Source organism: Arachis ipaensis, chromosome B2, assembly GCF_059453495.1.
Source record: "Arachis ipaensis isolate K30076 ecotype BB chromosome B2, ASM5945349v1, whole genome shotgun sequence".
Classification (NCBI taxonomy): domain Eukaryota; kingdom Viridiplantae; phylum Streptophyta; class Magnoliopsida; order Fabales; family Fabaceae; genus Arachis; species Arachis ipaensis.
In genome coordinates, this window is record NC_142437.1 from 121,044,123 (window position 1) to 121,066,286 (window position 22,164).

The 22,164-nt window shown below is 36.4% G+C and overlaps 1 protein-coding gene across 3 annotated transcripts; it reads right to left on the reverse strand.

Moving 5' to 3' along the window:
- Positions 1-6,749: 6,749 nt before the first annotated feature.
- LOC148575434 (putative disease resistance RPP13-like protein 1) lies at positions 6,750-21,410 on the reverse strand. 3 transcript variants are annotated; one of them, XR_015904982.1, is made up of 3 exons: positions 17,889-21,410; positions 8,230-8,356; positions 6,750-7,406 (listed from the first exon to the last, which is right to left on the reverse strand). XR_015904982.1 is itself a non-coding variant. In XM_088504128.1 (2 exons), exon 1 carries the CDS (start codon positions 21,233-21,235, stop codon positions 17,894-17,896), a length of 3,342 nt encoding a protein of 1,113 aa, XP_088360254.1. In that variant the 5' UTR covers positions 21,236-21,410; the 3' UTR covers positions 7,074-7,406; positions 17,889-17,893. The 3 variants fall into 3 exon arrangements, 1 of the variants encoding a protein (XP_088360254.1); XR_015904981.1 differs by having other exon boundaries at positions 6,750-7,912; positions 8,142-8,356; XM_088504128.1 differs by lacking the exon at positions 8,230-8,356 and having other exon boundaries at positions 7,074-7,406.
- Between the last annotated feature and the right edge of the window lie 754 nt (positions 21,411-22,164).

The following is a 22,164-nucleotide window of genomic DNA, read 5'->3' on the forward strand; positions in this document are numbered from 1 at the left end:
ACGTCTCAACGGCGCGTGCGCGTACCTTGCGCGTGCGCGCCGATTTGCGAATATGATTTTTTAAGAAGTCACGTGACTTAGGCGTGGAGGCAGTTAAGGATCCCACTTTTGGAGAAACACCTTGGCGGGAAAAGCTTAAGAAGACCAAAGGAGCAAGGGTTAAGGGACTTCTAGTTCATTTTCTAGATCTAGATATTTTTCTTTTTTTTTTTTGGGAAGAAGAGAGTTAGTTACACCTTGGGGAGAAGAAGAGGGAGATTCCAAGCTTTTCACTAGGGTTCATCCTCATCTAATTTCTGAATTTTCAATGACTTTTTGGTGAGATCCATTACAATTCTCACTCCACTTTGTTCATGTCATAGATTTTCTTCTCCAATTTCAAGTAGTAGATACAATTGATCAATTCTCATAGCTCTAGAATTCAACTTTGTAATTTTGGATTTCGTCCCTATTTTGAGAATTCGATTTTCATTGCTACTCTTTGAGGATTTGTTGTTAGATCTTTGTGTTGCAATACTTTCAATTTGACTTTTCTTCTCATTTTACTATGACTTTCCTTCTTGCTCATCACATGTTTGATAAAATGACAACACTAGCTATGGAGTAGAATTCTCACACTTGGCATAGGGTTTGGTCCTTGGAAGAAGTTGAATAGTTGTATCAATAGTTGATTTGGAATTAAGGATTGCAAGTTGGCTTGGAGTGCACTAAATCTAGATTCCCATAAGGTGAAGCTAGGACTTGTGACTCAAGTTGATTGCTTTCATTTGACCTCCCTCTATACCTAGGGGATAACTAAATGAAGCAAGGCCTAATTGTTATCAACATTGAATGGACTATAAGGATAGAAATTCTAATGCCAACCCTAAGCCAAGTCTTTTGATAATTGATTGTTTGTTTCTCATTATTTTGCTAAAACCTTCAAAGAATCCCAACAAGGCTTACTAAATCAATAAGATGCACACTTTGGCAATTCCAAGGGAGAACGACTCGGGAGACTAGTACTCTCGGATATAGATTGTAGATTTGTTTGATGAAGGATTTTGCGCCGGTTTAGACTATACTACGATTGATCATTTGATAATTTCTATACCGGCAAAAATTCATTTGTCAATCAACAAGAAGGAGAACGAGAAACTAGAATATGAGATCCCGGAGGACCTATGAAGTGCAAGATTGGATGGAGATTCAAGGAGGAGTGGAAACATAAGCCACCCTAAGAAGAGTCTCCTCAACAAGTCCAACTTAAGGACTATAAACCAAAGTATTAGGTGGGAGACACCCCACCATGGTAACATTGTTCCAACCCTTCTCTTTGTTTATAATTTGCCTTAATTGCATTTTTGTTTGTCTTGGTTAGCTTAGGATTAGCTTAATTTTGAGCTTAGATAGGTTAATTTTTGTATAGATCATGAATTTATGAATGTTTGTATGTTTGGGGTTGAAATTTTGGCTGAGCTAAGGTGCAATGCCTTAGATTTTGAAAGAAAAATTTTTGGAAAACAGGGCATGTGCGTGCGCACACCCTTGTGCGCACGCACACAACAACAAAATTTTGCGCACGCCACTGCCTACTGCCCGGTCACATATATCTCTTTAAATTACAAATCCTAATTACTCTCATCTTCCTCACCAAATCAAGCATCATCAGTTCCTTTGACACCAATTATATCATACTCCCACTCACTAACCCTTACTCCGTAACCCAAAACCAAATTAATAGACCTTAAACAGAGTTTCTAGTTTTTCCTACAAGTTCCAAAATTTAATTTTTACACATAACTTCCGACGTCCATAACTTCCTCTACGAAATTCCATTTTTTACAAAGTTTATTCCATCTTACAGATTTTAATTAATTTGAATCAAAATTCACTCAAATTCAATATCCGAGGCTCAGGTTATGGATCGTCGAAGTTCATTAAAAATCTACTTTTACCAAAAGAGTTCAAAACCTTTATTTTTCAAATTCTCATTTTCAAACCAAGTTTCACAACCCAAAACAACATTAAATACACTCAAAACATTTCCATAACCATTTCCTTCATTCCACAAAACTTTAACACTCAATTTCATCAACTCTAACCCACACAATCATAACCAAAGCAACAATACTCATAAATCATCAATATAACATCATCATCATTTACAATCAAACTCGAACCTCATTATTACTCAATAATTCAGCAACACATTCACATAATCAACTCCACAGTTATACCAATTCACTAAACTTTAACAAGTCATCCTGGTTCAACCTAACCCACGGTCAACTAACCTAAGTTTTCACAACACATTATATTTTAGTTACGAGAAACCGATACCGTTCCTCAACCTCCAAAGGTCCCACTCCTCACCAATTGAATTTTCAGCTTTTCAGGATTCAATTCCAAACTTCTAGTATCCACCAATTTAACTCTAATTCAACAAGATACACGATCTAATTCATATAATATCACAATAATCAACATTGAGCTCACTAAATTACCAATTCACAAGGGTTAGGGTTTCCTTACCGTTATCCATGAGTCAAATGGATAAAATCCGATGATTATCCACTGCTAGAGTACCTCTAAACCATCAAAATCATAAAATCTCTCAATTACTAAAACACAAAATCACGAACTGAAAAGAGAAGAATTGGGTGAGAAAACATGATTCTCTTACCAAATTGCTCGGTAGGTTTTGTAGAAAATTCCGAGACAAACGCGTGACCGCTGACGGCTCGTCAATCGGAGCTCTAAATTGAAAGTTATAGAAGTTTGAATATTTGGAGAAAATGTTTCGTTAGGTTTTCTTTTTCTTCCATTTCCTATGCGTGAAACTGATTTTGAGGAAGAAAGAAGCCTGAATGTCCATTAAATGAGGGTGAAGGTGAACGGGTTAGATTTTGGGTTCGGTTTAGATTTGGTTCAATTTGTTTAATCTGTTCGGTTTAATTTTAGGTCAAAACTTTTAAAATTAGTGTTAAAATTCATATTTTAATTATTCCTACTTCGTAAAACTATAAAATTTTATTTTCTATTTTTTTAATAATAATTAATTTTTTAGTAAATTATTTACTAATTATTCAAGATTTACATCAACTAACCTATTTTATGTTACCTAGAGATAATACATTCTACTCGTGTAAAAACACTAAATCTATAAAAGTACCATAATTATAATCACATATGCTTATTAATTTAAAAGATAAAAACACACTAACTTCGAAGTCGATTGCTTCTGCAATGTGCCAACTATCATTCAGGCGGTCGATATCGGGGTCCTGTGTGTCGGTGCACACCATAACGTCCTAACAACTCAAAAATATAAAAAAAAAAACATCCGAGAAAGAGAGAAATGAAGGTTAAGGGGGGATGGAAAATGGATCAAGAGGCACTGCGAACGAGTTGTATTTATAGCCACACCTCAGTCTTATCTCATTTATAGAGTGAATGAGATACCTATCTCGTTCACTCTATAAATGAGATAAAGTACGTGTCATAACACGCGATACGTAAATATGAGTTTGTGTTTTTTTTCGTTTACACTGTAAACGAGATAAGCATGTTACAAAAATCGATAAAAACTCTTCAAATTACCTATTTCTGTAAATAAAATATTTATTTTATTTATTTAAAAAAACCATAAAAATAAAAACACTTGAACTGTAAATGAAATGGACAAAATCCAAAACATAGGAATATTGAAACTTATCAGTTATCACATAACTATCAAAAAATAAATAAAATCCTAAATTTTATCTGGACCTAAATAACATGGCCTAGATTAACACCTTCACTTTTAATAAATAAAACATAGCCAATCCAAAAAACATCAAAAAAATAAATAAGCTTTTCCAGTGATTAAAAAAATGAAGAAAAAGATTGGCACACAGCACACTGCAGCAGAGATAATCATATTGTTAGAAAGCAATAATATTTTAATTAATATATATATTGATCTGATTTGATAATATCTTAGTATAACTTGGATTAGTTCATATTGATTTTTTTTATTGGATTTTATCAATACGTTTAGATTTTATTTTTCAACAAACTATGCAAATTTTTAAATATCTCAATATATAGTATAAAATTATTCTATTATATTATGCAAATTTAGTATTATTTCTATGATTTTCCACTTATTTTCAGCAAGAATTTTAACATATACTTTTATTCATCAATCACCATGCTTGTTTCGGACAATAGTTTTTCTCAGTTGTGGTGTGTATTATTTTAGAATTATAAGTTTTATTTTGCTTTAAGAAATTTCTCATCCCCAAATATTGCAATTTTCATTATGTTGAGGAACTCTTAGGCAGCAAAACATTGAGAAAACTGAGTTAAATAAATAAAAGCAAAAGTTCTATATCTATATGTGCATGGGTTCGTTCCTCACTCAAGCGACAAATGCAATGCACAAACATGTCTTTTCTTTTTTCTCTCAAATTAATTAATGCTTGAAATTAAAAAAAAAAAAAGCTTATTTCAACTGGTTCCAAAATACACCATGCATAGTGCAGCAACCATATCATCAATTTGTTCAGGAAATTAGTTCTTTCAGGTAATTTCAGAGTTTATCGTTTATCATGTGTATGTGGAATTAGGACATAATATAATAATAATGTCTCTAGCTAGAGGGAGGCGGGTCAAGTTTTCAAACTTATTAAAACTAGCCCAAATTTTCCATCTATTTTATCCATACTAGCTTAGTGACAATAATGATGTAGTATAATAACAAATATTATTTTGGTTAATCATGATCATGATGACCATTGCATTAAAGTGTGACACCAATCCACCAATATCGATTTGGTCTACACGGTGGAAGGCTCTATTAATCCCTTTTATATTATGTGAATTTTGAAGGGGAGTTTATATAGAAACATATATTAAAAAGAAAAAACAACTATGAAGGCTAATTATATTAATTGATTTCTGATAATAGAAACAATATACTGAATATGAAAGTAACAGCCATATATTACTACTCAACTTTAACCTTCTAATAAACATTCTATGCCGTATGTAGTTTATATATTTATGGCCAAAATTCCTAAAAGTAACAGCCATATACTACTACTCAAAAGATATGCCTCAGAAGTTCCTGCCTGAGACAAGAAAGTTCAATTAGTAGATACACAACTTGAAAGATCTTCTGCATTAAGAAAATTGAAACATATAACCCAATTATTCTACAAGATCTTCCTTTAAGCATGCCCAAAGATTTCCTATATTTGTTTATTGCAGATTTCAAAAATGATAATTTGAAGAGTATGGAATGATAAGAGCATTTTTAATGTTAAACTTGTACAGCAATGCCAATTAATTCTGCAGGAACCCTTTTAAGTCTCAATTGTGCTAGTAAGTGACATGGATCAATTCCCTCACACCACTTAAACTATCACATGCTTCCAAGTTCTTCACGACTGAGTCATCGTCTTCATGAATACATATTTTATTGACTTCATATACGTTTGCCTTTGGTCTTTAGCAACCTGAAGAATGTGGCCACTTATATTAACACTATACAATTCTAATGTGTTCTCTTCTACATAATCTTTTTTAGCAGTTACTAATGGTGTATCTTCGCATCCATCCTTGCATTGGCGGCTTTACAACTACTAATAACATTCTCTAATGAAATTTGTCCATGCCAAATGACCCATGAAGATTACTTGCTAACTCTCCCAATTAATCTGCACTGACCCCATTTGCTTAAGGCTTTTGCTAGATGCTCTCACTCACATCCTAACACTCCCACTAAACACATTTTGATTTCTAACGTATTCTACAGACTAAATGTCTCTAAGAAAAAGTTCTCCTGCCCCAAAATTTCTTTCTGCTGAATTATATTGACATGTTCCCAAGATGCTGCTTATGTTTGCTTCGATGATTGAGTAGATTTTTCCAAACTTATTTCACACAATTTATTTTCATTAATTTTTATCTAATGTATTTTTGTAATGAGACTTATATTTTATTTTTAAATTGAATCCAGAATTTATTCAAATATATATGCCTCAACTTCATAGTGAGAAATCCATTTTTCAAAAGCTTCTTAAGCCAAACAATATAGCTAAAGGCTAAAGCTTCAACTATTTAGAGCATGTTTGGGTTGTTTGTCCACTATAAATATAGGTTAGGATACTCAACTTCATTAGTCATTGTCATTTTTGTTTGACAATAAGGTTTGATTATCTCTAAGTTTTTGGTGGAACCACCAAGGTGTCCTTCTACTTCTTACGAAGGAAATCTTGTTCCAGTATTAGATATTGAAATCCAATCAACTTTATTGCAGCTAGGGAATGAAATGAAATCTGCACCCAAAGCATATGATTTGATTTTCAATTTAATTTTTGCACTACAACAATGCTACACAACCAAAACTTGTGTCTGAATGAGGTGCCAAAATTATAGTAAAAGATTGAGAGTAAGAAAAAAAAATTAGAAAATGGAGAAAGAAAGCAGAGTTGAAGGAATTGAAAGCACAAAAAAGAGAAAACCGAATTGAATTGTCCATTTACTGAATGAGAATGAATTATAATTATAATTTTACGTCAATAAATTAATAACACTAATTCTTAAACACCAACCTGCAGCACTATATTGTAAGACATAGAAAATGGAAGAGTGATGCAGATTTGAATGATTAAAAGGTGATTTTATAAAATGATCGCATGATTTGCAGAAAATATATGTAGATGACAGTTATAACAATATTGTGAATGAAAATTATAATAGAGAAGATGAACAACACGATCAATCCCAAAGTGAGATCTACATCTAGTCTTCACAACAAATGGTAGAATTTTTTACTATAAACAAATTCAAGTTACAAATACCAATTCAAGCCAATACAAAAAAAACAAATTTCTCAAACGGCACTATAGCTTTTTCTAGATATTCTGACATCCTAGCTCTCTTGCCTTTTTCATAACAGAAATTGATTCTCACTTTTTAAGCTCTCTCTTTCGTATAAACAGAATAACCCATATCAGCTCTCCTAAAATAGAACGAAACGATGAAGGCATGAAAACTCTTAAGAAAAAAAAAAAGATAATTGTTCAGTGTAAATAAAAATATAAAACTAAGTTTGTCCTTCCTTTTTTTCTTTGAAAATTTTGTAAGCTTTCTGCCTATTTTTGACAGGTTGCTCCAACTGTATCCATATCATTGAAGGTAATCATGTTGCATTTTGATTGGTCTATTTGTCCTTGCAAAATTATGTTTTTCATCATCCATTTCTTCTTTTGATTTTGTACGAGGATGATGTCTTCCATGAATTCTGCTTTTGAATTGATGCAGAGACTGCACCTCATCTGATTTGTTTGGGATTCATTGTTCCTCCATCATTCTTGCCCAGATTCCTTTGGTCTCCTAGTTAAGCTTAATCCAAGTTTGCTCCTATTCGTTTCTTGCTACGCCAAAACAAACACATTAGAACAACTCATACAATTTTTGCTTAGTGCATAGTCATTACAAGGTTAATTAATTTCTTAATTCAACAGAAGTTAATGCTAAGATAGTAAACAGCATATCAAAGCAACGAGGGCCACGAGCGAGCAAGCAAGCAAGAGCAACACCAAGAAATGTAATAAAGGCCTTAGATTTGGGTGAGTCAAGGGGTGGTGCAAAAGTAGCTGACAGAAAACAATAAAAAGAAGAAAAACCATTAATGACAAAGGCAAAAGTTGAAAGTAGAAGATTTCATCATTCTCAAGGGTTTATCCTTGAATTAACAAAATTATAACCTCCTAATAAACATTCTATGTTGTATGTAGTTTATATATAGCATTATGGCCAAAATCCCCTAACAGTAATAGCCACATAATACTATTCAAAACTTACTCAAAAGACATGCCTCAGAATTCATTTCTTCCTTTAGAGGAATACTGTTTTGAGATCACCATACCAGCCACTCAACCTTGCTTTCAACATTATTTGCTCCAAATAACCAAGTTTTACCATGCTCTCAAGTAGGGTAAAAAAAAAAGGGTAAAAAAGCAACAATCTAAGAATTTTGTGGAAAATTGGAAAAAAGACACGAGATAAATTTAATGCTTGTGCTTTTTTTATTATGATCACAGTAAAATAGGCCGTACCATGGGCATGATGATTATCTTGTACATACTTCAATGTAGGAAAAGCAAAACCCTTATTCACAATGGTTATAAAAAGGTGCATGAGAAAGTATATTGTACAAGAAAACAGTCACAAGAGTAATGCAGTGCAGGATTATACCACTCTAAGAGCGGTCCACTCCAGCTTGAAGTTCCTGCCTGAGACAACAAAGTTCAAGTATATACATAGCTCCTTGTCCATGTACTCAACCAGCAAAGAATTTGTCATGACCCGAACCAAGCCATGACTGGCGCTCAAGGGACAAGTCCCTCAGTAAGCCAAACGACCAAATTTTCAGAAAAAAACGAACAGAATCTCCTCTGTTTCTAGGACCTTACCAACATAAATATTAACTCCCTGTATTAATAATAAACCTCCATTTCCAAGACAACAACAACAACATACTCCAAATTATATCCACAACCAAATATATCCAAAATACGCATCATCTATATATATCAAGTTGATAATTAGAGTATATAGTTAAAACTATAAGTCTTACATAACCAAATCAAAATCACTACCTAAACAGTTCAAGATTCAAAATAACATAACCCACACGAGGATCCTGCCTGTGACATATGGAGCATTGACATAATCTAAATTTTGAGCAAATGTTCCATTACATAATTACTTAGCCCTGGGAAAGAAGAAGGGCTCACCAAAATGACTAAGATCTACTGAGGGGCTGGTGGAATGGAACCTGAAATGACTCCTGTATCTGAAAAATATGGGAATATAATAGGGTGAGTTTTGCAACTCAGTGAGCAAACATTACATCTATAACCCACACGAGACAATCCAGAGTTTACCTTGAAAATTATATTTCTTTTCAGAGATGAGAAATTCATATTAATTAATTATACAAACATTAGATAAATAGTTAAGCGGATGAACTGAAATGGGAGTTCTCATTCCAGAAGTCAAATCAAATCAAATATTACACATCTAGGGCGGCTCCACCTCTAAGGGTAGCCCTTTCCTCTAGTGTGCCCGTACGGTATAACAGATCCAACGTGTGGCCTACACGTTAGGCTAGCAACGCCCCTGCTAGCTGAGGTCTGAGCCAGATGCATCTAGGTTAACGTCATAACCGCCGTTAACTACGGTTTTCTAGTCAGAGTCTCCCAAACCAATCCAAACCAAATCACTTATAAAAATATCTAGTGCTTATAACATACTACTAAATTCCATAGCAAATCAATATATATAGGATTGCATACTAAAATTTAATTAAAATTTACATAAGGTCAAATAAGAAAACATTTATACTTTACAAAATATATAAATATCATCTCGTGTGTATTTTTATATAATTGTAAGTTTCACAAATCAATATTTATTTTCAAAAAATTCAGAAATCACAATAATAAAATATTTTCAAACTCCAAAATTAATGATTCAACATAGATATTGATAATAATATATTTAAAAACAATTATAGATATAATATCCACTCACAACTTGATTCCAAAGAACCAGAAACAACTCTGAGCGCGCCAACGAGCTACCAAATGATGTCCAATAATTCTACAACTCTAGAAATATGACAATAATGATATTTGTGAGCTACTAACATTGTCAATTAACATAATCTTACTCATCTTGACCAAAAGCCCCAAATTTTCTAATCCTAATAACCCTAATTCGGATTTATACATACCCATAAATATAGAGATGACAAAAATTGTGGATATGGCTAATTATTGAGTCAAAGAGTTACCTTGAAGCCTCAATAATAATTGGAACTCAAAGTTGAATGCTTCTTTCACTCATTAAGTTGACATTCCATGGTTTGGGGTTTTGAGAAAATGAAATTTTGAATAAATAGAAATAGAGTAGAAAAAGAAAGGAAGGTAAGATGATGAAGATGAGTTTGATAATAGTGTGTAATTGCAAGAAGAAATGAGAAGATAGAAGAGTTGAATGAGAAGGGAAGATAAAAGAGATGAGGAAGAAAAGAGATGAGATTGAGAAAGGGAGGGGAAGGGCCTCGAGAGCCTTCCTGACGGAAATAAGGGGAGTTAAAGTGGGTCACGTGCTTTTCACGTGCCACTCCCCTCTCTCTCTTTTTTTTTTTTTTTTTTTTTTTTTTGGGTTACTACATTCTCTCCTCCTTAATAAATTCGGTCCCCGAATTTCGAATTCATATATGGTGATAAGTGTGACAGCTACCTTTAGACTCAAACAAATACGGATATTTGTCGTGCATAGCGTCCTTCACTTCCCAAGTTGCTTCTTCTACCGGATGATTCTTCCAAACAACTTTCACAGATGCTATCTCTTTAGAACGTAGTTTCTTTACTTGGCGATCTATTATAGCCACCGGTTTCTCTTCAAATGATAAATCTTCGTTTAACTCTATGGCTTGTGGTGCAAGCACATGAGATGGGTCGGGAAGGTATTTGCGCAACATTGATACATGAAAGACTGGATGAATCATAGACAACTCAGGCGGCAATGCCAAGCGGTAAGTAACTGCACCTATTCTGTCCAATATCTCAAATGGACCAATGTATCGAGGACTAAGCTTGCCTCTTTTCCCAAACATCATCACTCCCTTCATAGGCGACACTCTCAGAAATACCTGATCACCCACTGAAAACTCTAAGTTATGCCTTCTGTCTACTCTGAGCTGCTAATAAACGTTCTATTATTATGCGAACCTTCTCAACTGCATCTTGTACCAAATTTGGCCCCAAAAGCTTAACCTCACCAACCTCAAACCACCCAATAGGTGACCTGCATCTTCTCCCATAAAGAGCCTCAAATGGTGCCATTTGAATGCTGGCTTGATAACTATTATTATAAGAGAACTCGATCAAAGGTAGATAGCTGTCCCAATTCCCACCAAAATCTAGAACACAACACCTTAACATGTCTTCCAATATCTGGATTGTCCTCTCTGATTGCCCATCGGTTTGAGGGTGAAAAGCTGTGCTAAGATCTAGACGAGTTCCTAACGCTTTTTGAAAAAATTTCCAAAAATGAGAGGTGAACTGGGGCCCGCGATCTGAAATAATGGACACTGGAATTCCATGTAGCTTAACTATCTCATCAACATAAAGTTGAGCATACCGAGCTGCACTGAAAGTTGTTTTCACCGGAAGAAAGTGAGCTGACTTCGTCATTCTATCTACAATTACCCAAATTGAATCAAAACCTTTAAAACTACGAGGTAAACCTGTTACAAAATCCATTGTAATCCTTTCCCACTTCCATTCAGGTATCTCAATCTGTTGTAATAACCCAGCAGGTCTTTGATGTTCAGCTTTAACTTGTTGGCAAGTTAAGCAATGAGAAACAAAAACTCCTATGTCTTTCTTCATGCCTTCCCACCAAAACAATTGTTTCAAATCTTGATACATCTTATTGGAGCCTGGATGAACGGTATACTTAGAATTGTGAGCCTCCTCCAAAATAGCTTTCTTCAAGTCGGGGTTATCTGGCACACATAAGCGTTGACCACAACGCAAAACATCTTGATCAAGAGAAAAGTCTGAGTTCCTCCCATTGCGAACATCTTCCATAAGCTTTCTTAGTTTCGGATCATCACTTTGTGCAACCTTGATCTGTTCTATCAGGGAAGATTGGGTTCGAACATGTGCTAAGAAAACTCCTGATTCTCCAAGATCAAATTGAATTCCACTGGCCTCCAATTGATGGACTTCTTCAACAATTGGTCTCCTTCCAAGAGTGATATGGGCCAAGCTACCCATAGATTTCCTACTGAGGGCATCTGCTACAACATTTGCCTTTCCAGGATGATACAAAATGGTACAATCATAATCTTTTAGCAACTCCATCCTTCTCCGTTGCCTTAAATTTAAATCCTTTTGTTGGAATATATACTTCAAACTCTTGTGATCCGTATAGATCTCACAGGTCTCACCATAAAGGTAATGTCTCCAAATCTTTAAAGCAAAGACGACCGCTGCCATCTCCAGGTCATGAGTTGGATAATTCTGCTCATGCTTCTTGAGTTGTCGCGAGGCATAGGCAATAACGCGGCCATGCTGCATTAATACACAACCAAGTCCTATCCGAGATGCATCGCAAAAGACTGAGAATCCCCCAGACCCAGAAGGTAAAACAAGAACTGGTGCTGAGGTTAGACAAGCCTTAAGTGTCTGGAAACTTTCCTCACAAGCTTCTGACCATTGAAACTTTACATTCTTCTGAGTTAACTTGGTTAATGGTGCAGAAATTCTCGAGAAGTCCTTGATGAATCGCCGATAGTAGCCGGCTAACCCTAGAAAGTTACGAATTTCTGTCAGTGTAGTAGGCCTTGGCCACTTCTGAACGGCTTCAACCTTCTTTGGATCCACCATGATTCTATCTTTTGATACCACATGCCCCAAGAATGTCACTTGATCAAGCCAAAACTCACATTTAGAAAACTTAGCATAGAGCTTGTGATCTCTTAAGGTTTGTAACACAATCCTCAAATGATACTCATGCTCCGTAGCACTTTTTGAATACACCAAGATATCATCGATGAAGACGATAACAAAGCGATCTAAGAAATGTTTGAAGACTCGATTCATTAAGTCCATGAAAGCTGCAGGCGCATTCGTCAGACCAAAGGACATTACTAAGAACTCATAGTGCCCATAGCGAGTACGAAAAGCAGTTTTTGGAATGTCTTCCTCTTTTATCTTCAATTGATGGTACCCTGAACGCAGGTCGATTTTTGAGAAACAGGTAGCTCCTTGAAGTTGATCAAACAAATCATCAATCCTTGGCAATGGATACTTGTTGCGAACAGTTATCTTATTGAGCTGACGATAATCCACACATAGTCGCATCGTTCCATCCTTCTTCTTTACGAATAGAACAGGAGCTCCCCACGGAGAAGTGCTAGGACGAATGAATCCTTTCTCTAGCATATCTTCCAATTGAACTTTTAATTCTCGTAACTCAGTTGGAGCCATACGATAGGGAGGAATGGACACAGGTTGGACTCCCGGAGCCAATTCTATAGAAAACTCAACTTCACGGTCAGGCGGCATCCCCGGTAGCTCATCAGGGAACACGTCAGGGAATTCTCTAACAATAGGAACCTGATCAAGACTAGGCACTTCGGCATTAACATCTCTAACAACTGCCAGAAATCCTTGGTTTCCCTTATCCATCAATTTCATAACACTCATAGATGAGATGATGCTAGCTAAAGTGGGACAGTCATCACCCTTAAAAACAAAAGGTGAGATACCCGGTATGTCAAACTTCACAGTTTTGGAGTAACAGCCCACATCAGCATGACAAGCTGCTAACCAATCCATGCCTAAGATGACATCAATATCTTCCATTGGTTCTAAAAGGATCAAATCAGCTAAGGTTTCAACGGTATTAATTCTAACAACACAAGACCGAAATACGACTCGAACCATCGTGGAGACTCCAAGCGGAGTGCCAACATGAAATGGGTGGGATAACAGTTCAGGTTGTTTATCGAAACGAGATGCAAGATGTGGAGATACATATGAATAATGAGAACCCGTATCAAATAACACTCGAGCATCTAAAGAACAAACTTGTAAAGTACCTGCCACCACAGCATGAGAAGCTTGAGCATCTTGACGTGTTAAGGCATACACACGTGCCTGACCTCTTCCTCTTTGGCTCCCTCCTCTGTCATAAGTCTGACCCCTGCCACCTGCTCCTCTGCCACTAGGACCAGAAGAATTTCCAATAGACATAGCTGAAGATGATGGCATTGGTGTTGTAGGATGTGCAATACCTGGAGCAAAGCCTCCTCTAGGATTTGGACAATCCCTCCTAAGATGACCAGATTGACCACAACCAAAATATGCACCAGTAGCCTTGAAACATATACCGGAATGGTAACTCCCACACTGAAGACAATAGGGCTGAGCTGGCCTTGTCTGATTTGAACCCTGTGCACTAGATTGAGAGGTGCTCTTAACAAAAGGTCTGGGATTCGAAACACTCATGGGAGCAGATCCAGAAGAAGCAACCCCACCAAAAGATGCTTGAGGACGAGCTCGATACCCCGAATAACCTTGCTGGTTAGTTTGAACATGATGAGACTGAAATCCTCCTAAACTAGATCCACCAGAAAATTGTCCCTTCATCTTGGGCTTCTTACCAACATCCTTAAAAGCATTTCTCTCCGCTATTCCAGCTTCAATTCCATAGGCAGAGTTTAGGACATCCTTAAAAGACATGCGTCCGACTTCAGGCATAAGAGTAGTGAACATAGGTTCTGCCAATCCACGAACGAAACGACGAACTTTCATCTCTTCTGAATTCACCAAGTACGGAGCACTCTTAGAAAGTCTAGTAAACTCCTTAGCATACTCAGTCACTGTCATATTCTCTTGCCTTAATCTTTCAAAGGCAATTGCATCTTCTGCTTGCTTGTTAGCTGGATAAAATCGAGTAAGAAACTCTTCAATAAACTCTTCCCAAGAAGGAGGAGGAAGTCCAGCTGCTTCTTTGCTCTCAAGAAGAGACTCATACCAATACCTTGCTGAACCACGCAAGTTGTAGGATACTAACTCAACAGCCCATTCTTTGGTGCACTTGAGAGCTCGAATAGCTTTCTTTGCATCCTCTAGATATTGTTGTGGATCTTCATCCAATGAATCTCCATTGAAAGTGGACGAATTCAACTTCAAATACTTTTCAATTGGCGGCTCTTGATCCCCAAACAATTGATGAACCCTATGAGGCTGAGGATTTGGCGCATTAGAAAGTCTCGCTTCACCCCTATTTTGATTTGTTAGAACCTGTAACACCGCATTAAGAGTTTGATTCATTCCCCTCAATTCAACTGCTAAATCCGGTTGAGCCTCTCTTACTGCGGGGTTCTCTTGAACTCTCTCGCGGGGTATCTCTCCTGCGCGCCTATCAGCTATCCTTTGGCTCCTTGGCCTTTGTCGAAGCGCTCCAAGTGGCGGAGAAACTGCCCTATTGGATTCAGCAGTATCAGGAGCACCAACAGTTCCACCACGTCTTTTCTTAGGTGGCATCTTCCACCTATCGAGTAAGTAGAGCGATTGAATCACCAACGACATATATATATGGAGTTCGAAGATAATAGGACAGACAGAAAGAATTATGAGACCAAAAGATTGAGGACAACTTCCTATAGGCCTCTAGTAAAATCACACTTTATGAAAATGGGCCGGCTTCCATTTGCACAATTGTGATCTTACTAAAGAACACTTGCTCCATATTACACAGGAAAACCAGGCTCTGATACCACTTTGTCATGACCCGAACCAAGCCATGACTGGCGCTCAAGGGACAAGTCCCTCAGTAAGCCAAACGACCAAATTTTCAGAAAAAAACGAACAGAATCTCCTCTGTTTCTAGGACCTTACCAACATAAATATTAACTCCCTGTATTAATAATAAACCTCCATTTCCAAGACAACAACAACAACATACTCCAAATTATATCCACAACCAAATATATCCAAAATACGCATCATCTATATATATCAAGTTGATAATTAGAGTATATAGTTAAAACTATAAGTCTTACATAACCAAATCAAAATCACTACCTAAACAGTTCAAGATTCAAAATAACATAACCCACACGAGGATCCTGCCTGTGACATATGGAGCATTGACATAATCTAGATTTTGAGCAAATGTTCCATTACATAATTACTTAGCCCTGGGAAAGAAGAAGGGCTCACCAAAATGACTAAGATCTACTGAGGGGCTGGTGGAATGGAACCTGAAATGACTCCTGTATCTGAAAAATATGGGAATATAATAGGGTGAGTTTTGCAACTCAGTGAGCAAACATTACATCTATAACCCACACGAGACAATCCAGAGTTTACCTTGAAAATTATATTTCTTTTCAGAGATGAGAAATTCATATTAATTAATTATACAAACATTAGATAAATAGTTAAGCGGATGAACTGAAATGGGAGTTCTCATTCCATAAGTCAAATCAAATCAAATATTACACATCTAGGGCGGCTCCACCTCTAAGGGTAGCCCTTTCCTCTAGTGTGCCCGTACGGTATAACAGATCCAACGTGTGGCCTACACGTTAGGCTAGCAACGCCCCTGCTAGCTGAGGTCTGAGCCAGATGCATCTAGGTTAACGTCATAACCGCCGTTAACTACGGTTTTCTAGTCAGAGTCTCCCAAACCAATCCAAACCAAATCACTTATAAAAATATCTAGTGCTTATAACATACTACTAAATTCCATAGCAAATCAATATATATAGGATTGCATACTAAAATTTAATTAAAATTTACATAAGGTCAAATAAGAAAACATTTATACTTTACAAAATATATAAATATCATCTCGTGTGTATTTTTATATAATTGTAAGTTTCACAAATCAATATTTATTTTCAAAAAATTCAGAAATCACAATAATAAAATATTTTCAAACTCCAAAATTAATGATTCAACATAGATATTGATAATAATATATTTAAAAACAATTATAGATATAATATCCACTCACAACTTGATTCCAAAGAACCAGAAACAACTCTGAGCGCGCCAACGAGCTACCAAATGATGTCCAATAATTCTACAACTCTAGAAATATGACAATAATGATATTTGTGAGCTACTAACATTGTCAATTAACATAATCTTACTCATCTTGACCAAAAGCCCCAAATTTTCTAATCCTAATAACCCTAATTCGGATTTATACATACCCATAAATATAGAGATGACAAAAATTGTGGATATGGCTAATTATTGAGTCAAAGAGTTACCTTGAAGCCTCAATAATAATTGGAACTCAAAGTTGAATGCTTCTTTCACTCATTAAGTTGACATTCCATGGTTTGGGGTTTTGAGAAAATGAAATTTTGAATAAATAGAAATAGAGTAGAAAAAGAAAGGAAGGTAAGATGATGAAGATGAGTTTGATAATAGTGTGTAATTGCAAGAAGAAATGAGAAGATAGAAGAGTTGAATGAGAAGGGAAGATAAAAGAGATGAGGAAGAAAAGAGATGAGATTGAGAAAGGGAGGGGAAGGGCTTCGAGAGCCTTCCTGACGGAAATAAGGGGAGTTAAAGTGGGTCACGTGCTTTTCACGTGCCACTCCCCTCTCTCTCTTTTTTTTTTTTTTTTTTTTTTTGGGTTACTACAGAATTAGTACATAGAAAACTTTTAAGATCATCTGCATTAAGAAAATTGAAACGAATAACTCAATTATTCTACAAGATCTTTATTTAAGCATGCCCAAAGATTTCCTATGTTTGTTTAATGCAGATTTGAAACATGAGACTTTGAAGAGTATAGAATGATAAGAGCATTTTTAATGTTAAGATTGTACTTTAATGGCAATGAATTCTCGAGGAATCCTTCAACAGAATAAAGCAAACGTTACTTTAAATCCAAATAGATACTCATCCTTACAAGATTGGAGGCGCAGCACCCAAATGCAATAAATTGACAAGTCCCAGAAGAATCAATATATGTTCCTATACATGAAGAAAGAAAGAAGAAATAATAAAAAAAAAAGGGTAGAACGGTTAAATGGGGAAAGGGAGGGGGAGGGGGGGGGATTCCAAAATGAGATTGTATCCTAAAAAAAGTTAACAGTTTTGTGATACTAAATGTTGGGGAAAGTAGGCATTGAGTAGAGTGGTGATTAAGAGTGTTAAAAGAGAGGATTGGGTTTTGTATTTACCTAAAAAAAGAGTAGGATAAATTATTGAAATAAAAGTAAGATTATGTAGGAGAGAATGAATATGATGTTGGAGAAGATGAAGTGGGTTTGGGATATAGAGAGATAGCAAAAGAGTTACCTGTTTTAAAATGCTGAGTCATTGCGAATCCATTTGCGATCAACAAGAATGCAGGGGATGTGGGAAATGGATGGCCAAATGTGGGGGTCCTTCCTCTCTATGCCTTCACCCAACAACGGACATTCTCTGATTTTGAGTTCCCTTAAAGAGGCAGGCAGCCTTATTATGTTCTCCAGCTTAGGGCACTCTACAATCCATAATTCTCGGAGGGACTGTGACACCTCCAGAGATGTCAACTTTTCACGTCTTGCGATTCTGAGATACTTGAGATTTGGGAACGCTGGCAATGCGAAGGATGTAAGCGAATCACAGCTGTTGTCTATTCTAAGACTCGTTAGTGAGTGATGTTGTTGGTGTTGTATTGGGAATTCTACATTCTTGCAATCCTCGATTGATAGCTCTTTCAATGAAGGGGGCAAAGAATCCACTGGAAATGATATGGCTGATGAGCACTCTGAGATTCCTAAATAACTGAGAGAGGTTGGTTGGGTGTGGGTCATGGCCTCAAACACATACTCCACCTGCTGCTCTCCATTAACCCATAGTGTCTTCAACATGGAAAGTGGTAGGTCCCGCATTCTTGCTTCCTGTGTGCCATATATTGTTAATTCGCGTAGGATGGGAGCTCTTGGCAGATAACAACCAAGCTCCTCGCATCTTCTAATGTGGAGTCGTTTCAAAGACGGAAGGAAAGTGGGCAAATCTCCTTTTAACTTAGGACAATCCCATATCTCAAGTGTCTCAAGTTTCGGAAATGGTGCATCATCATCATCATCACATTCATATGACTCCCATTCCTCCCAGCAAGGCAGTTTTTCAATACTCAGATATTTGAGGGATCGGAAGGGTGTCTCCTGATGCTGATGAGTTCCATCACCCTTATAGAATGACCCACCAATCTTCTTCACCTTCTCGAACCCTGCAATGACCAGCCTCTCCAGAGAGGGTAACTGTCCAAGTGAAGGAACCACCCAACAATTCCTGCATCCAATTAGCTGCAACTCAGTCATCTTGTGGTACGAAGACTGCCCTACCCAATCCGGAAACATCGTACCTCTGTAATGCCAGATGGATAGCTTCTTCAAGTCTTTGTGAGGACGTAATTTGTCAAGTACATCTTTTTCACTTTGGGAATCACAAACCTCACTTTCTTCAAATGATGACCAGGTCAAATCTATATCATTCAGGTGTATTTTTTCATCCATCCTTGCATTCGATGCTTCACCACTATTCTTAACATTCTCTAGTTTCTCAATACAAAATGAGCCATGAAGATGTGCTAGCTCTCCCAATTCTCCAATCCCATTCTCTTCATGTTCGCCCGCAATATAGCAACTTAAAAATTGCAAATCTTTTAATTTGCTCATCTTTTTTGGCATCTCTTCCAAATCAGTGCCGGAAAAATCAAGATGACGCAAATTCACAAGATTTTGCATCTTGCTAGGAAGCTTTTTAAGTTTTCTACAGTTTTCCAACTTCAATGTTTGTAAATTGTACAAATTATTCAAGGACTTGGGCAATGTCTCGACAAGTGTGGCAGAGAGATTCAAATAACGCAAGTAGATCAATTCACCAATTGAATCAGGCAACATATCAATTTTAAATGATGTAAATGACAAAACACGTAGGCGCTTCAACTGTGCTAGTAAGCCACAAGGATCAATTCCCTCTTTGTGTTCACCGTATAAATCTGCCTTGATTTGAAACAGGGTCCTCACATGACTTGAACTCTCACATGCTTCCAACATCTTCGGGACTGAATTATTGTCGTTGACATCATATGACAAATGACGAGTTTTCGTATCATGTTGGACTACATTCTCGTGTTCAGAGATTCTAACAAAGAACTTTTCACCATAAAATGTCGCTAGATCATGCATGAGATCGTGCATCACAAATGAATATTTATAACCATTCTTTGAAGGTTGAAAGAATGATCGTGCAGCTAAATCATTGAAGTATTTATATCCAACTTCTTCTAAAATGCTTCCACTCTTTGGTTGTTGCAAAAGATCTTCTGCCATCCATAATAGCACTAATTCATCTTTGTCAAATTCGTAGTCCTTTGGATATAGAGAACAATAAACAAAGCAACGTTTTAAATATGAGGGGAGGTAGTGATAGCTGATTCTTAATGCAGGAAGAATCCTACACTCATCTTCAGAAAACTCCCAAATCTCACTCATCAAAACATCTTTCCAATCCGCTATGTTATCCTTGGTTCTTAGCAAGCCCCCAAGTGATTGAGCAGCCAAAGGCAGTCCTTTGCACTTATCAACAATTTTTCTACCAACTTTTTCCAAAGCCAAACGATCTCGGGATTCAGTGGGAAAAAATGCATGATTTGCAAACACCGACCAGCATTGTTCATCATCCAACAAACTCAAATTGTGAGCTGGAATTGTTTTCACCATAGAAGCAACAGCATCAATGCGGGTTGTTACAAGAATCTTTCCTCCCTGACTTCCAAATTGGAAGGGGCCTAGAAAAGTTTTCCAATCATCATAATGATTGGTCCACATGTCATCCAGAACAACCAAAAACCTTTTCCCTGTTACCTCATTCCTCAAACGTTGTTGAACAGAATTTAAGCCATTCAGTTCACAAGACTTAGAAGTTACTTCCTCTATTACAGTCTTTGTCAACCGAAGAACATTAAAATCTTCTCCAACACAAACCCATGCTTTAACATTAAACTTTTGCTGCACTTGGTCATCATTGTAAACCAATTGAGCCAAAGTAGTTTTTCCTATTCCGCCCATACCCACAATGGGGATCACAGTCACAGGTGATTCAGCATGACGAGTATCATCTAACAGCAATTTGATTATCTTCTCCTTGTCTTCGTCCCGACCAAATATGTCAGAACTTACAACGAGAGATGTCGATGGAGTTCTCCATGATGACATGTCCACCTTGGTGCACTCTTTCAGACGATGATGATTTTTCTTTGCTACAACAGACTCTAGTGTACCAACTATTTTTTCCATGTCACCACTATCTTCAATATATGAATCAACAAGAGAAGAACAGGAAGAAGAGATACCTGGATCTCTTAGAGTGGTGGCGATGGCAGCCTTAGTGGAGAGCTCATCGACCAAATCATCAGCCTTATAGAGAGCATCTTGGAGATCAACAAGCCACTTCTTCACTTTCTTGTCAGTGAACTGCTTCTGCTCAGCATCGTCAAGAACAGGTCCAGCCTCATACAGACTTTTCTCCAACCTTCGAAGCAAGATGTTCCTTTCCAGGAATGAGTCGTCTTCTTCAAGTATTGGAGAAAGCTTATCCAAAATAGCATCAACAAAGCAAGTGAGATAAGCTCCACCATAAAGTTTTGAAGCCATGATTGGATCTCAAGTGCAGCGGATGAGATCACAACAAAGAAAGAAAGATGAAGGATGAGGGAAGAAGGGTTCACAGTTTGCAATGTAGTCTCTGGGTTTTCTCAAACAGGAGCTAAGGGAAGTGTTTGATATCTGTGGTGACTAAAATTTACCTGATGACTGATGAGCTTTATGGTCTTCGCCTCTTCGGACAAAATCATTGGCTTTTAATAAAGATGACGATGTCAGATGACAATTACGGAATTACCATCGGTGAAAATTTTCACCTTTTCATTTTATTTTCAACAGTGTTATGTTACGTGTACACCTAAAATACATATTAAAATATAAATACACATTGAAAATAAATTAAATTATATATATTTATACACAAATATATTGGTAGCTGATTTTAATGATTAATTTTAACTTACAAATAGTATTTTCCTTTTCGATAATATTATTTCAACATACAATTAGTTTCCACAAATCTTTTTTTTTTGGACTTGGTTTCTACAAGTCTTGTTCATTATTATTGAAAAAGAAATAAAAATTGTAACACATTACCAAATAAATACTTTTTTTTTTTGGTATTTGAAGGCCCAAATATTAATGAAGTCTCTTATATTAACTTCTATAAAGAAAATGGTGTGTTGGGACTAAAGGCCCAAACTGGTGGAGATAAATGATAAAGAAATAGATTTTTTTTTGTAAAATAAATACAAAAAATTTTTAAATTACGAATTTCACTTTGTGCATGCAGTAACCGACAAACTCTTAAATAAAGCTCAATATTGCGATGGATGAGTCTTTGACTTGTCGAATTAGAAGATACCGTGAGAAAAAAAGAACATAATTTTGAGAGTTTTTACCGATTTTCGTAATATGTTTTATCTCGTTTACTTTGTAAAAGGAGATAAGTATAGGTGTATCTCATTTCCAATGTAAAC